General features: G+C 42.4%; 1 protein-coding gene across 2 annotated transcripts in view; it reads right to left on the reverse strand.

Moving 5' to 3' along the window:
- Nucleotides 1–14,759, reverse strand: part of lrch4 (leucine-rich repeats and calponin homology (CH) domain containing 4) — a 32,374-nt gene that overhangs the window by 5,712 nt on the left and 11,903 nt on the right. For both annotated transcript variants that reach the window (XM_053859182.1, XM_053859181.1), the window contains exons 2-11: nucleotides 6,470–6,614; nucleotides 6,239–6,368; nucleotides 5,920–6,025; nucleotides 5,393–5,639; nucleotides 4,478–4,574; nucleotides 3,825–3,939; nucleotides 3,544–3,653; nucleotides 3,413–3,462; nucleotides 601–756; nucleotides 189–254 (exon numbers count right to left, since the gene is read on the reverse strand). In XM_053859182.1, coding sequence (XP_053715157.1) covers nucleotides 189–254; nucleotides 601–756; nucleotides 3,413–3,462; nucleotides 3,544–3,653; nucleotides 3,825–3,939; nucleotides 4,478–4,574; nucleotides 5,393–5,639; nucleotides 5,920–6,025; nucleotides 6,239–6,368; nucleotides 6,470–6,614 — 1,222 coding nt within the window. The remainder of the gene's footprint in view (nucleotides 1–188; nucleotides 255–600; nucleotides 757–3,412; nucleotides 3,463–3,543; nucleotides 3,654–3,824; nucleotides 3,940–4,477; nucleotides 4,575–5,392; nucleotides 5,640–5,919; nucleotides 6,026–6,238; nucleotides 6,369–6,469; nucleotides 6,615–14,759) is intronic.

The following is a 14,759-nucleotide window of genomic DNA, read 5'->3' on the forward strand; positions in this document are numbered from 1 at the left end:
GAAGAAGAATGAATTGTATGTGTCAAATTAAACGGTCATTTGCATGGAAGAAGAGCTTTGATTCAGCAGTTTAAACAGCATTTCCGATTTGAAACCTTTTTCATCTGAAAATTCGTCAGAAAGAAGAGGCAAGTCATTTCACAACTGTCTCTCTACCGCACTTCATCTGTTCAACATAATCTACTCACCCAGATCTACTTCCTGTCGCTGGCGTGACCACTTGACTTCCTGTTTTGCTGGACGACCTTAGCAAACTGTAAAATTTGGATATGAGCACATCATTTGACATGTGAGAGAGAGAGGGAGTTTTCCATCTGCTGTGACTTTAACCCATGACGGCTGTGGAGCTTTGAATGGCTCGTGTCAATAAATCAGAGTAAACAAAGTATCATGTGACGCTCCAGTCGAATCCACAAAGTCTCGCCTGTGTAAATCTGAAGAAATCTAGTCTTCCCTTACATGTCTGCTGGAGTATCTGATGAGTTGAGATGATTTGGGTCATTAGAATCTAAATATAAAACTCCTTGATCCATTTTCAGCAATGGTGCGGCACATCATCTTGACATGGACTGGGAGTCACGACTGAAAGAGGGAGCTTACCTGGGCCTCTCTCTCTGCTGCTGCTGCAGTCGCTCCCTCTCCTGCCAGATCTGCAGCGTCCCGGGCCTCCGGCGCTCCTCCAGGGTCGGGCTGGATGGGGAGAGCGGGGATGAGGAGGCTGATGAGGAGGGACCCACATCCACATGGAGGCTGGAGCTGCAGCACAAAGTCATGAGGGAAACTTAGGTTTCTGAAACACACTTTTATCAAAGCGTCTGATGTGTGTGTGAGTGTGAGCCTGAGTTCTGTCATTACACAAGAATAGATTGCGACATGAAGTTATCACCCGCTCCTGCCGTCAGTCATGTGACGCCACGGTCTAACAGGGACAGGAATGCACTGAAGCTGAGCACACAAGTCCAACACAGGCAAGAGAAACAACTAAATAATACTTAAGACAGGGGTCACCAACATGGTGCACACGAGCACCTGGTAGCCTGCCGAGACCAAGGGTGTAGCCCACAGGCCGTTACAAAATAACAATAACAATAATAATATATTTTTTGTGATTCCTTTTTTTGTTACACCATGGGTAATTATTGTGAAAACTGAGCAATGATTTGAATTCATTTTGAAAGGAATATCACGTATCATCCATTACATTTCGTGATTTCAGAAGTGCGTTAATGACTGCACTATAGAACAGAGCTTTACTGCGTAACCATGAATAATATTCATAAAAATAAATGAATGAAATACATTGAAAAAAAAGACCACAGCAACATTCTGTGACTTGCACCCTAATGTTTAAACAGTTTTAATTGTTGGACTGTAGCTCATAATGCTGAAAAAAAACATATAAACAATGGACATAATAGTCACTCTCTAAAGATGTTGCAATTTAGTTAAATAATAATAAACACACATAATGAGAATAAAGCCACAAATGTGGATGGTGAGCAAATCATTATTTTTTTAAATCATGTAAGGATATGGAACATGTACAGAAAAAAGTGTAAAAATAGATCATTTTCTGAGACAATAACAAAAAGTTAGTTTCCGATTTCCCGACTTGAGCATAGCATTGGATAACAGTACTACAGTATGTTGATCATATGCAGTGAACAGCAGCAGGTCACATCAGAGATGTCCCACACTGCACCCTCTGATATGTCAAATCACTCAATGTGTTTGGATGAAAGAGTTTACACGGAGAGCTCTATTCTTAGAAGAGAGGAAGTGTTGGACGCCATGTTTCAGAGGATGTGTTGGTCCAAGCTTTTGTTAAGGATTTACATGAAATCTGAAGGGAACCTGAGGAGAAACTATCGTCTATCTGTGTGTGGTACAGACTGAGCAGATTCAAATAAAGAGGCATAATGAAAAGCACCTACTAGCAAGTTGTCCGTGCGGAGCGGGTTTTCATTAAAACAGAATGAGATAAGGCGAGTGACTCAAGCGTCACAGAGATAACAGCAGGATGAAGTGAGATCAGCTGAGTAACGCAGTACAGAATGAGAACTCGCATCTATTGACTTTTCCCAGCTCTTCAAATATGTCAGTGACCTTGTAGAACATGGAGGGAAAGGGAGTCATTGTCTCCCTCTGTGTGAAAGTACACACTGCAGTGCAGCAACTGTTATACTGTAAAAAAAAACAAACACTGGATTGAGCTTGATAGAGGCCCAGATTTGAGACAGGCGTCTGTGATATTTCAGGATTTTGAAAAGGAGCACATTCCCATAACCCCCTTTGTGTCTTGCCCTTCTTTCTGTCTCCCCAAAGCAGATTAACAAATTAGTGATGATGTCATCTTTTACTCCTTCAATCACCATCTGTCACAGGGAACAGAAATCCTGTCCATGTCACAGCTCTCAGAACACTGGTGGGACACTTATCCAGGTACCTCATTTCAGGAAACCTCTATGAAAATACATCCCAAGCCTCATCACATTTTAGAGCTCTTTCTGGGACAAAGACTAGTGTAGATGCATAATGCTTAAATGGATACATTGCTATTATGCTAAGCTAACAAATCTAAAACATGGCTGAGGTCAAGCAGCTAGGAGTTAGTCATACATCAACATCAAGCTCAGTTATCTGCAAGAAAGCAGACACCACTGAGTCGATACGTTTGGTTAAAACAACAACAGTAAATAGTATTTGTTGCACTAAACCTGCTAAAAACGTAAACAAATTAGTTAACTAGCCAGAAGTGATTATATAACAATTCTGTTTATCGTGGAGAATATTTCTATTTTAATTGAAATATCTACATTGAAATTCACAAAAATGATAAATAATACATAATGAGTTAGAAAATTCGGTCACAGGGATTATTAGAAGATTAGAATAGATTAGGGAACATTTATTACTACAAATCAACTACTTATTCATACAATAGTAATAAATCTTTATAAAGTATTGATTCATGTCTTGTTAGAGTTTACCATGGAATAGTCACCGTTCACTCCTAATAACATTATTATTGCCGAGTGTTAACAGTCAATAATCAAGTCATTATTTTAAAGGCAGTCTGATCTAATCTAATCTGTTTTCCCCAATCTGAAGTGTTTCTACACACAAAAGTTTCCTGATCAGAATTGAAAATGATAGGGTGAAATGAGTGGTTTAAATTAGATTAAACACTCAAAAATCTGTATTTATTTATTGACTAACTGGCTTTGAAATCACTGTCTAATTTATAGATATCCAAGAATGAATGATAGTGGAATATATTGCCTCTTTTCTGGGTAGTGAGGGGTCTTTCTGATAAGCATAAAGCGGGTGAAACAAAAATGATCAGAAAAACTGATCAGAAAGAGAAAAAAAAAACAAGGAAAAAGTAATAATTGTCAGATGTCAGTTTTACCGAAGCGTTGTTGCGTCCTCAGCATGCGCGAGTGAATCTCCTCCTTTTCCCTGGAGAAGACAACAAATGTGAGAAGGTTATTCATCTCATGCTGTAACATGACGACGTACAGCACAACTATTCAACAGTACCAGAGGTGGCCCACTGAGGGGAGGCGTGGGCGCTTCTACCCTGATCTCATCCTCCTCTTCTTCTGTAACACTGCTGTCGATGAAGTCCACCTGCTCCGCCTCACCATTCACTGCACCACAACAACATTAACATTATACATCCATCCATCGTCAGTTCGTTTTGTCCTGTTCAGGGTTACAGGGAGAGCTGGAGTCTATCCCAGCAGTCACTGGGCCAGAGGCAGGAATACACCCTGGACAGGTCGCACATTAAGATTATACTTACGGGAGAATTCCCTCACCTTTGTTTGCAATCAGGCGGGATCCATCCTCCTCCTCCTCCTCTTCCTCCAGGTTTCTTTGGTCTCTGCTGACTTCAATCATTCGAAGGGACCGCTCTGAGAAGTCATCCGCCGACTGGACAAACACATTGGGTCATTGACCACTGAACCTTCAGTAGTGGACCATTTTACACCCAAAGGGAGTTCATTTAATAATTCACACCTAGGCAAGAAAATTCAATACAGACGGCCAAGACATGAAAAGAACAAGCACAACTTCAAAATCACATAATATCAAGAAACTTTTAAGTAAAAAAAGTGGAATAAAAAGAAAATAGTTTTACATAAATGACATTAATTGTGACAGTATTTTATTAGTATAGTAGATCATGAATTCAACTTTACTTGTCCAGGTTGTTCCCTTTTGGCTTAAGCTGGTCTTTAATAGTTGCCCAGCGACTCGATGGGGTTTAACGTTTTGGGCTATATTTGTAGCATAGTGTCATTTGGTTTCAGTTCTATTATGAAAGGTTTTTTTATGTAGGAAGTGTTGGCACCTGTTTGCAAAATGAGAGAGCGACACATATATAGTGAAAAAAAATACAAGTTGAACTAATACCTTCAATATTTAACAAGGCTGAACACTGAATCATTTAAGTGTGATACGTTCTTACCTCATTGCCAGACCACCTCTTGCTGCCACTGTCCACACTATTAAAACCAGAGTCCAGGCCTCCAAAAGGACCCGAGAACAGCTCCTGGTCAGACAGACTGCAGGAAAACACACAGCACACTCATAAGCATAAAGTGAAGTAGAACACAGGGGTGTTGTTGTGGTGAACAGCAGGTCATTAGTCACCCAGACCCGTCCAAGAATCACACAGTGGTTCTTTATCTCTGGTCCAGGTTGTGCAGTCAACACCAGCGTGAAAAATGTTTAATAAATGCACCCTTATGCGCCAATACCTCTCAGAGTCATCCTTGATTGAACCATTTCCAGTATCTTGTGTTCGAGACACGGAGGAGTGATACAGTATATCAACATCAACATGAGCTCTTCTAATCCTGTAATAACGCCATCGACTGCAAACATCACTTAAACGCAGCTGTCATCTGAATGTGGCCACAACTGCAGCTATGGCAACCACTTCCTGTGTTTACTCAGAGTTTACTTCAAATTAAGCCCATTTCAATGTGATAAGATTAGACGGTCACAGCAGCACAGCACACGCACAGCCAAATGAATAAACCGGCGACGGGTCCTTCATCTATATAAGATGATTAATAGCTAAATACTCAGGTCAAGAAGTCATATCAAATATGATGTCGAGAGAAGATTAAGCACTAAACTCCTGAAATTAAATAAGCTACACCATAAACACAGGCTACAACTGGTCTAGTGCTTCTCAGGCTGCTGTGTTCAGAGGCTGCAGCCATAACAGCATGCACCTGTAAAACATATCCTAGACAACTGTCTCTAAGCTGTAGTGATAACATGACCAACCAACACCATGGTTACGAGCAGCACTTCTTCAATTTTACCAGGAATAAATAAGTGGCGGCCGAGTTCACATGCCCCGCCTCCTCACCAGCTGTTGAATCCAGTAGGCCGCAGGTGTCTCTCCAGCTCCTCCTGGCTCCGCTTACAGGCCTCCATGTTCAGGTACTTAAAGATGTGGTATTTGCCTTTGGAGCAGATGGAGGCTGGGGGCATCTGAAGCGGGTTGTTGTCCAGTAAGATGCTCTGGAGATGACGCAGGTGCCGGTAGCACAACGGCACGTGGGTGATCCGATTACAGGACACATCGAGGCGCACTAGTGGGAGCTCTGAGATTTCTAAACGGCAGAAGGAAAGAATACGTTTCTTGGTGACTTTTTAATGAACCACAGCCTCCTTTATTGCTGTGTTAAGGAGTCACACTCAACAATGTACCCCAGACAAAACAAAAGGCTGGCAACAATACAGTTTTTACCAAAGAAGCCCATGTTGAAGGAAAAAAAAAAATCTCAAACCAAAGCAACATGTGTAGCAGGTGGTGGACAAGAGGAAAATGCAGCTTGACTGTTAGTTTGCACAGAAGAGTCTGTAAACCGAGTGGATATTTGAAGGAGTTACCCTCAGGTAAAGTGGTGAGCTGGTTCCTTCTCAAGTTCAGGTCCCTCAAGCACTCCAACTGGCCAAGCTCCGCAGGCAAGCATTGCAGCTCATTGCAGCTGACGTCCTGTAACATATTGAAATTGTTAAAACAGAATGACATCACTGGGTTAGAGAACAGGCTGATCCAAGACACTCAATGTTCTCACTCAGCATCAATACCCAGACAAAACAGCGTCAGTTAAGTACAAACAAAAGGATATACTGTAACCACAATTGTGAGCGGATGGATTTTCGCTAAGACAGATATATGTGAGAGGCTGCTTGTGTTGCATCATACCAGCTGGCGTAGGTGTGTAAGCGAGTATATGGAGGTGGTCAGAGACGACAGCTTGTTGTTGCTGACGATAAGAACTCTTAGGAGGGGGAGCTGGAACAGTGACGGGGGTAAACTGGAGAGAAGATTTCGACTGTGGACACAAGAGCGAGCCATTAGTGCAGGTTAGTACAGGATTGACGGATTTCCAGACAAGGTGGATGACAAGCTGGTGATGAGCCAGCGGTGACTCACCTGAGGTTGAGGTAGGTGAGGGCCTGGAGGTTCCCCAGGCTGGACGACAATGAGCGCATGCCATTGTGGTAAAGGCTCAGAGTCTCCAGGGAGATAAACTGACACAGCTCCTCTGGCAGCTCACACAGACGATTCTTGGAGAGATCTGAAAACAGAGTAACTATCCATGTAAGCTGTGTCTCCAAGCTTCAATCAATCATCGGATCTGGTTTCAACTGGAGTGTCTCCTTGTGGGAAATACACTCATGGAATTGGGTTCAAAAGTGAACACTCCAATGTTGAAGGTCCAAACTCTAAAAGATACATGCAAAAGCCGAGCTTGAATATAGTCAAACTAGGGGAAAAATTCTGACCTTATGTGCTGAACAAACACACCATTTCAATTCCTGCTGGGGACAGATGTTTTTGGTTTCCATGTGTTATTTGTGTCACAACTTCCACACTACTTCCTGAGACCACAGGCCTCCCTTGGTGATCCCACACTGCTGTGACAGAAACACCCATCAATTTCTGGCCAATCTGAGCAAGCATCTCCAAAAATAACTGCTGGGTTGCTAAAACTCCAGTTTCCAGAGAACCAATATGTAGGCCAAAGTCAAAAGATCCTGAAAGGACACGGACGAGGGAGAAAGTGGGAAAAGAACTAGTGTCTGATTAATCATTCAAAGGTTCTGCCTCCAGTGTTTTTGCATGGGCATGTTGTCGATCTGACACGTTTGCTTGGAATCATTCCTTTTAGTGCTGTTCATTAATTGATGAAAGTAACATTCACCAGCACTAATCCAAACCAAAGGTGTCTTTGCATGTACTGACACCACACTACTTCAAAACACAAATATTGTAAGCTGGAGAATACGCACATATTTGTGCTTCTGTTAAGTCAAAACCACTCGTGCCAAACTCAAGGTTTGGGGGCCAAATTGAGTTTGACACAGTGGCCCACCAGAGCTTTAAATGAAATTCAGATGAACACAAATGCAAAACACATAAAAATGACCCACAATCATCATGTCTAGTTCCAGGTTTATCCCACATCCATGCATTAGGTTTGCAATGTAAGATCACAGACCACACCATCAGCAGTCATGTTAAACCTTCAAAGGATCGACCCCAGCGATTCAGAACCATTAGCACCGAGCTCCCACTGGCAGCCGGATGAGACTCACGTCTGTCAATGGCAGACAGCCCGATGGCAGTTTATTGATCCTGTGCACAACCCGGGAGGTAGAAGTCACAGCCAGATCCAAATCTTTGTTTTACCGGAATTTTTCACACTTGAAAGGAAAATACAGTGGAAAGTTTTAAGGTGACAATGAGGCAAGTTTAATCTTGACTTGTCCTGCATCAAAGAGGGGTCATTTGTAGGTAATCGATCCTAAGAGGGGGCCCTTATTTCCAGTTGCAGTAGTAATGAGAAACCAGTAAGAACATCTCAAGCTCTCACGGTCTTCTCCAGCTCAGCAGCATGTTCTTGTCACATTACATATGGTGAGAGTGGAAAGATCATGTACAGCAGCTCGGTATCCTGGTCGCTCCCGTCTTCACTGTCCCATAGCTGCAGGGGGGATGTCTGAACAATAGGTGGGGGTGGAGATGGTGGAGTGTGTGCATGTGTGTGTGCGTGTGTGTGTGTGCGCTCCGGGGGATGGAGGGGTTGTCCTGCCCCTCCATTATGGTTGCACAGACCAACACACGACGTGACGATTCAGCAGTTTGGTTCCAAAACGTAATTTACTTGATTAGCTAAACACATCTTTCTTTGTAAATGACTTTGATGACTTAATTGTATTGTACGTTCCTGTTCAGGGGGGGTTTGTCAAGATAGTGGACTGGTGAATACACAAATGAGCTGTACTTCAACGATGTTTCCAAGAGCCTCACTAACAATACAAACTGTGGGTGGAAGTCGCAGAGGGTCTCCTAAATTAATACAGAAGGGATTTGAAAACAGTCGGCGTGAGTTATATGTTTTGATTTTCTAATTGTTACAGGCTACAGGAACAACTCTGCGGCGTAATGAGCAACTGAAGGTGTCGATTTATAGTCATGTTTTATCAGCATAAGACTCTAACAAGAGTAAAGGGAAGCACTCTTTCAGAGAGTAAAGCCATTGGTCACACACTACTAGATAATCAAAGTGCTGTATAACAGGTCGGGGTTTTCCAATGTTCATTTAAAGCACCTCTGTTTGTGTTCTCGCAGTGCTGTTGTGAGAGCAGACTAAATACATGTTTGGACTGTATTATGAGCAGGGCGACACAAGCTCCATTCATGAACAGCTACTGTACATTTAACTGATCTAGCTTGAAATATGCTATAGATCTCACATATGATGTCTGTGAATTTGAAAGACACATTCTAATGCCGTGGGAGCCACATCAAAAGTTACTTTAGGTTTGGTGTGATATGTAGTAGTGAACTACAATACTCATCGCAGACTCTCACTCAATTGTTGGTCGAGTGAGAGGCAGCAGGCGTGACAAGCTATTCAGGGTCACAGTAAGAGTTTAGTGATGTCAGCTAATGTTTGCTGTCTTCTACCTTTGATACTTTAGTAACGTTAGCATCTGCCTTAGCGCTGGAGCTGTCGGATTCTGAGTGAGTAGAACTTTACTCATCAGAGACCAGGCTCAGAACAAGTCATTGCAATATGTTAGCTACACAGTGCACATATTCCTGTCTTGTGTTGTTACTTTTTAGTGCACATGCTAGTGCTGTATGTGGTGCTGTACATCTCTGACATTGAGTTCAGGTTTTTTTCTGGAGGATACAGTTAAGGTGGGAGCAGTTGCTGTCTAAGAGGCTGCCCAAACTCTAAAGCTCCACGGGAAACCCTTTAAGAAAATGCCACAAATATATTTATTTATAGTAATGGATTACTAAACTGACTTATAGTTAAGAATATTGACGCCTGTCCTATCCAAATTTACAGCGAAACTATTTATTGCCATAGTACAGTTGCAGCCCCAAAATGGATTTCTGACCGAATCACCTCTGTAACTGCTGAAACAAAGCCAGCCTGACTCACTGTGGGCATCATGGGAAAAGCATCCGCTGTGGAACGACTGCAGTGGCCAAGCTCGGTTCCGGAGAGCATGAACTAAAAGGGCCCAGAGCCAAGTCCAGCTCAGCCAGGATTAACACAGCTCCAAGCAGGAGAAGACTCAAAGTCACGATAGCAAGTCCTCTGCCTACTGACCGAGAGATGACTCACAGTCGTGTCCTACCTGAATGTACCAGTGAGCTCTGATTTGAAAATAGCACACAGCCAAATCACAACTGAACTGTAAGCATTAGTGGCCAAATCATTTCTGACAGAATGCACTTACTTGGGACGCTAAAGCCAAGCCTTTCAGAAGAGCGCCATCTATACCTCTGAACAAGTGAACACATGGACTCGCTAAGCTCAGGCAAAACTGCCAAGTGTACAAAACACCTCTTTCATTATGGCATCATTTTTAAATGAAGGTGTCAGCACATTAAGAGACACGTGCGGTATTGAGAGTAGACTGCAGGTTTCACCCCAGAGGCAAGAAATCTACAACACATATTTTGTTCTGCTGATCACGGGCACTTCAGTGGCATTCAGGAGCTGCTGCGGCCGAGGGGTTGTGCTGGTTCAGAGAGGGACAACAGTGGCAGAATCATGTCACTGGATGTTCCACACAACTTTAATTGAGATTCAGAAAAGAACATGAAAGTGGAATGCAGTGACCTGTATCCTATTTTTAATACAAGATCTTAAAATAGATTCCATAGAAATGCCTCGGACTGATTTCCGAACAAAGCATGAATGAAGCAGCGATTCCCACAGGGCAGAGGTCCAGAAGTAGGACAACGCAACTGAGCTGGACAATCACAGAAGAAGAGCAACAGAGAGGATGAGATTTGTCACTTTGGCTGATTCGCTGTAAAAATATAAAACTTCTTAATCTGAAATTTTATATTAGCGCTGCACTCCAGAGAACCAGAACAAGTCAGACCTATTGAGGACCTGACCCTATCTCCAGCCAGTAGAAATGTGTGCCAAACTTTTGGCGAACTTGCCACGATTAACCTCCAGAGATTAACTCTCGATAGTGACGAAAATAACTCATCTGATGATCCCTGATGAGTTGCAGGGGTTACCAGGGAGATTTGTGGCACACTCACGATCATCTTTCATTTGTAGGAAATGCTACCATTCAGAATAAAATAACATGCCTCAAGCTTTTGCAAATAACAGACAGACTTGGAAAAAAGAGCCTTTCTGATTCCCACATTTGCATTTTGTCTGCACTCAAATGTTTGTTCTTACCATATAACGTGTGTCTTATTACTGTTCATTCAACAGTGATCGACAAACAGAAAGACACATTATAAAGTGAACTTTCAGTCATCTAAAACGACACAACTGACTGAAGAAAATGACTGGATCTGAAGCAGTCATCTCATGCTAGGAACCTTGTTGCTAAGGGACCATGCTACTTACTGTTTAGCTATCACTAGGATTCAAGCTGCCAACTAAACTGGCTTGCCCTGATATTATCTGAAAAGAGAACGTCTGACACTACACCAGATATTGAAGCCCAGAAGCTACACTACCTGCACGGCTCTTGTTTTTGGCACCTATGGGACGTATACGTTGATTGATCATTCAAGTATCAAGTAGACGACAACTGAATTAGAATGTAAGAGTGTGCAAGCCTTTTCAGCTACCTCAGGTTACCTGTTATCTCTGACCACAGTTGTTATTATCCTGTGTGTGTCAGCACAGCTCTAACCGATTCAAGTCTGTGCATGCTGCGCCTTCTCCTACACCAAACCAGCGGAAGCAGGAAGTTCAGAATAGTGATTCACAGTTTAAACCCACAGACTCGTCCGCACTTGGGTGATGAAGATATTTGTCACTGACATGTGAGCTTGCAAACCCAGGTCTATCTGACATCAAATTCTGTTCACTTCAACCTACAAGGCACAAAGGAAGAAAGGATCTTCTGTGTAAAATTTGTGAACGAGGACGCAGCAACTTCACAAAGCAGCCAGATACAGGGCCTAAAACTGTCAGAGGATTTCAACGGATCAGCAGAAAGAGGAGGATTGTGCTGTCAGAGCAGAAGCTGAGTCTGATCCCAGGTCAAGCTCTGATGACATCACAGCTCACCCACTGACCTATTGAGCGTGTGACAGGTTGACAAACACTTATTTAGTCTTTGGTCTTTTATAAAGTAAAACTTAATGACCATAAAAGTAGAGGAACTGTGTCTTTTGTAGTTGGTGTTGCATAACAAGGAAGCCTCTCAGAGGAAGTGCACAATCTCTCTGACATAATCAGTCCTCGCTTCAGTGTTCCAGAGTCTTGTTCCATCTCAGCACTGAAAGTTCTCTACCACCAATTACTGAGAGAGTGGACGCAGCCAGAGACATGATCTGTCAGTTTGAAGAGAAGAGGAAAGGCTAAAGAAAATTCCCAGATTTGTTTGGACAGTATTTCTGTAATAGACGGCACTCAGTGGAACGTAAAAAGTGAGAGGTGGGGACACCACGTTCCCATTGTCAACCATGGAACTTGACAGAGTACCGCATCACTCATTTTTGGAGTTTCTTAAACAGCTGTCCTGCTCACTTCAGGGCTTCTTAAATGATAATGGATGCCACTGGAGCACGATGGAAAAGTTCTTCCTCCCTTTTCACCTCACAGTGAATGAATGAGTGAATATGTGGGTGACTGAGTGAGACATTTTCCACTGAAGCACATTTATTGCTTCAATGTATTATTAAACAGACAGGCTTCATTTCTTCTTTACTTCTCATTAACTTATCAGCAGTCTTAGGTTTGACACCATTTCTTATCCTTGCTATCGATCACTGACTTTCATTTTTGAAAATGTGACATGGGGACGGCCTCCAATGAGATAGGGTTTGTTTGTTTTTAACCCTTTGGTTTAGCAATTACAGTAGCTGTTTTTCCAGCGCGAAGTTTGAAAATCGTGATCTGATGTCTTCAGTTTAATGTGGCTCATTCACAGTAATTATTGATAAAATACAGAGTTTCTAGTATCAAATATTCTACACATAAAGTTCTTAGAGCTCTTTCAGATCAATAAATCCACTCACTGCCCAGCTCATCTCAGTTACAGTGGAGAAAAAGAGATAAACCCATACTGCAACAACAAAACGGTGCTGTAAAAAGGTCCTTAAAAAGTTGTGTCAGAGCGTTCACAATTGCTGTGCTCAACAGATGTAAGAAGCAGGCCGGCAGCTAGAACATGATCGAGAGAGATGGGTGAAGATCTCCAGAGGATTAAGAGAATTGGGAAGATGATAGGAGCCTACATTTATGTATATACATGTAAAAGTTCATTCCGAGTGCCTTCAAAGTGAGGCTTCTTCGGCACATTGAGGAAATCTACTCATCAAATTTTGATAACATTAAATGAAATGAAAAGACACAGATTCCCAGGCATTTTCTTAACTCACTGGGTTGCAGAAATCACAACAGTACAAAGATTGTTGCGCAGTAACCACTACCACAATGCTAAAACTCAATGACAATGAAACAACTTTCTTATTGACTAAGTGTATTCATGTGCAATATTATGCATTGTAAGAGATGTTAAAAAGAGACTGGGGGAACTTGAATGACCTTATAACATCAACATCAATGCCATAGTTTATTGTTGTTTTTCAAATCAGTGCTTCTCTGTTCTGTAACACTAACCTACAACATACCTGCAGAGGTGAGTGGTTATCAGGTTACTGCTCCTCAAAAGACAACATTACAAAAGACCACTTATTTTTACCACAGCTCGTTCAGAACAAGAAGCCGAGTGAAAGAGCAATGGGCCGTGACCAGCAGCTGAGATACACAGGCCTCAAAAAGAAAAAAGAGAAGAAAAAAGGCGCTATTTTTTAAGGTGTGAACATCTGTCTCATCTCCATCGCCACTGACATCATTTAATTCACAAGTAAACTTGGAAAGGTATCCCCTGATGAGTCAACAAACCCCTTGCTGCGGGCTAAGAGAACAGGGGTTGCATTCGTCTGTTCCTGGAACGAAACTCACTGAAGAAAGACAGTGCAGAAGGAGGGGCGGAGGAATGAATGAGTAACAGCCGATAATACCAGCGGGATAGAACAGACAAAAGAGGTGTGGAGCAGCCAGGGAGGGAATAAAAGCAAAACAATAAGACCCGCCATGACAGTGCCAGGACAACAAATCCCCACGAGGAGTGACTCAACAAAAACAAGCAGCAAGTCCACATGGAAGCTGGGAAAAGACTGCAAAACATCACTAAGCTTTCCAGCTCCATATTCCTGTTGGACAAGCAATTTGAATATGTAAAAAAAAAAAGTATCAAACGGCAGGAAAGTGCGAGAAATACATGGTGCTGCAACGACTAGTCGAGTATAATAAACTGAGCGTTGCAAACGGCTGAGACTCTGCGATCATCGGGTCAACAAACTATTCAAACCACATTTTGAGCAATTCAAGTGTTAAAACAGCATTTTACACATAACAACATTTACATACAATTGCGTCCCTTTTGTAGTGACTCTAACAGTATAATCACAAGACTATCTCTTTGTCAACCTGCAGTTATTGTAAACCGCCATGTTCACTAACCATTAAGATAGTTGGAGACTAATTGACGATTAAAAGACACTTAAATGGCAACTTTGAAGTAGAGAATCAGGAAGTGAGTAGCAGAGGAATATGAAGACTAGAGGAACGATGACCATTTTGGAAAAGGCTGCACCTTGAAAAGTTGCATCCACATCCCAAGATGGATGTCAAATGGCTACGGATTGTGGTACGTGGATGAAAATGCGTTTGTTGATAGTAAAAAGGTGATTCCAATCATGACCATAAGGTTGGATTCATATCTTAAGACGCCAAGCTGCACATTCAGTGGACTCAAAAGGACTTTCTACTCCATCAATCCAGGAAGTTAATGCACCTAAGAATGAACCTGACCAATGTGAAGTGGCTATGGATAAGGTGGTGTGGGCTGATGCTGTTATCTGAGCTCCGCTTGAGCTTCCTACCTGCTCACTCTGCTTCACTTGTCTAACAACAACGCCACTCAAACACCGTTGGGTTTGATTTCACCAGATTGCTAACTCAACTGGAAGTCTGTCTCCAGTGATCACAGTTAGGACTGTCAGAAGCCAATTATTATCTCACGGTCTCTCTATCACCATACAGTGACTACAGCATCGATATTGGAGCTTATGATAAACAAAACCCTCTTTCACATGGTGCCTGTTGTAACTATCAATAGAAACCGCTTGGATGAACAGTTTTCAC

The sequence above is a fragment of the Synchiropus splendidus genome, chromosome 3, assembly GCF_027744825.2.
Source record: "Synchiropus splendidus isolate RoL2022-P1 chromosome 3, RoL_Sspl_1.0, whole genome shotgun sequence".
Lineage (NCBI taxonomy): Eukaryota > Metazoa > Chordata > Actinopteri > Syngnathiformes > Callionymidae > Synchiropus > Synchiropus splendidus.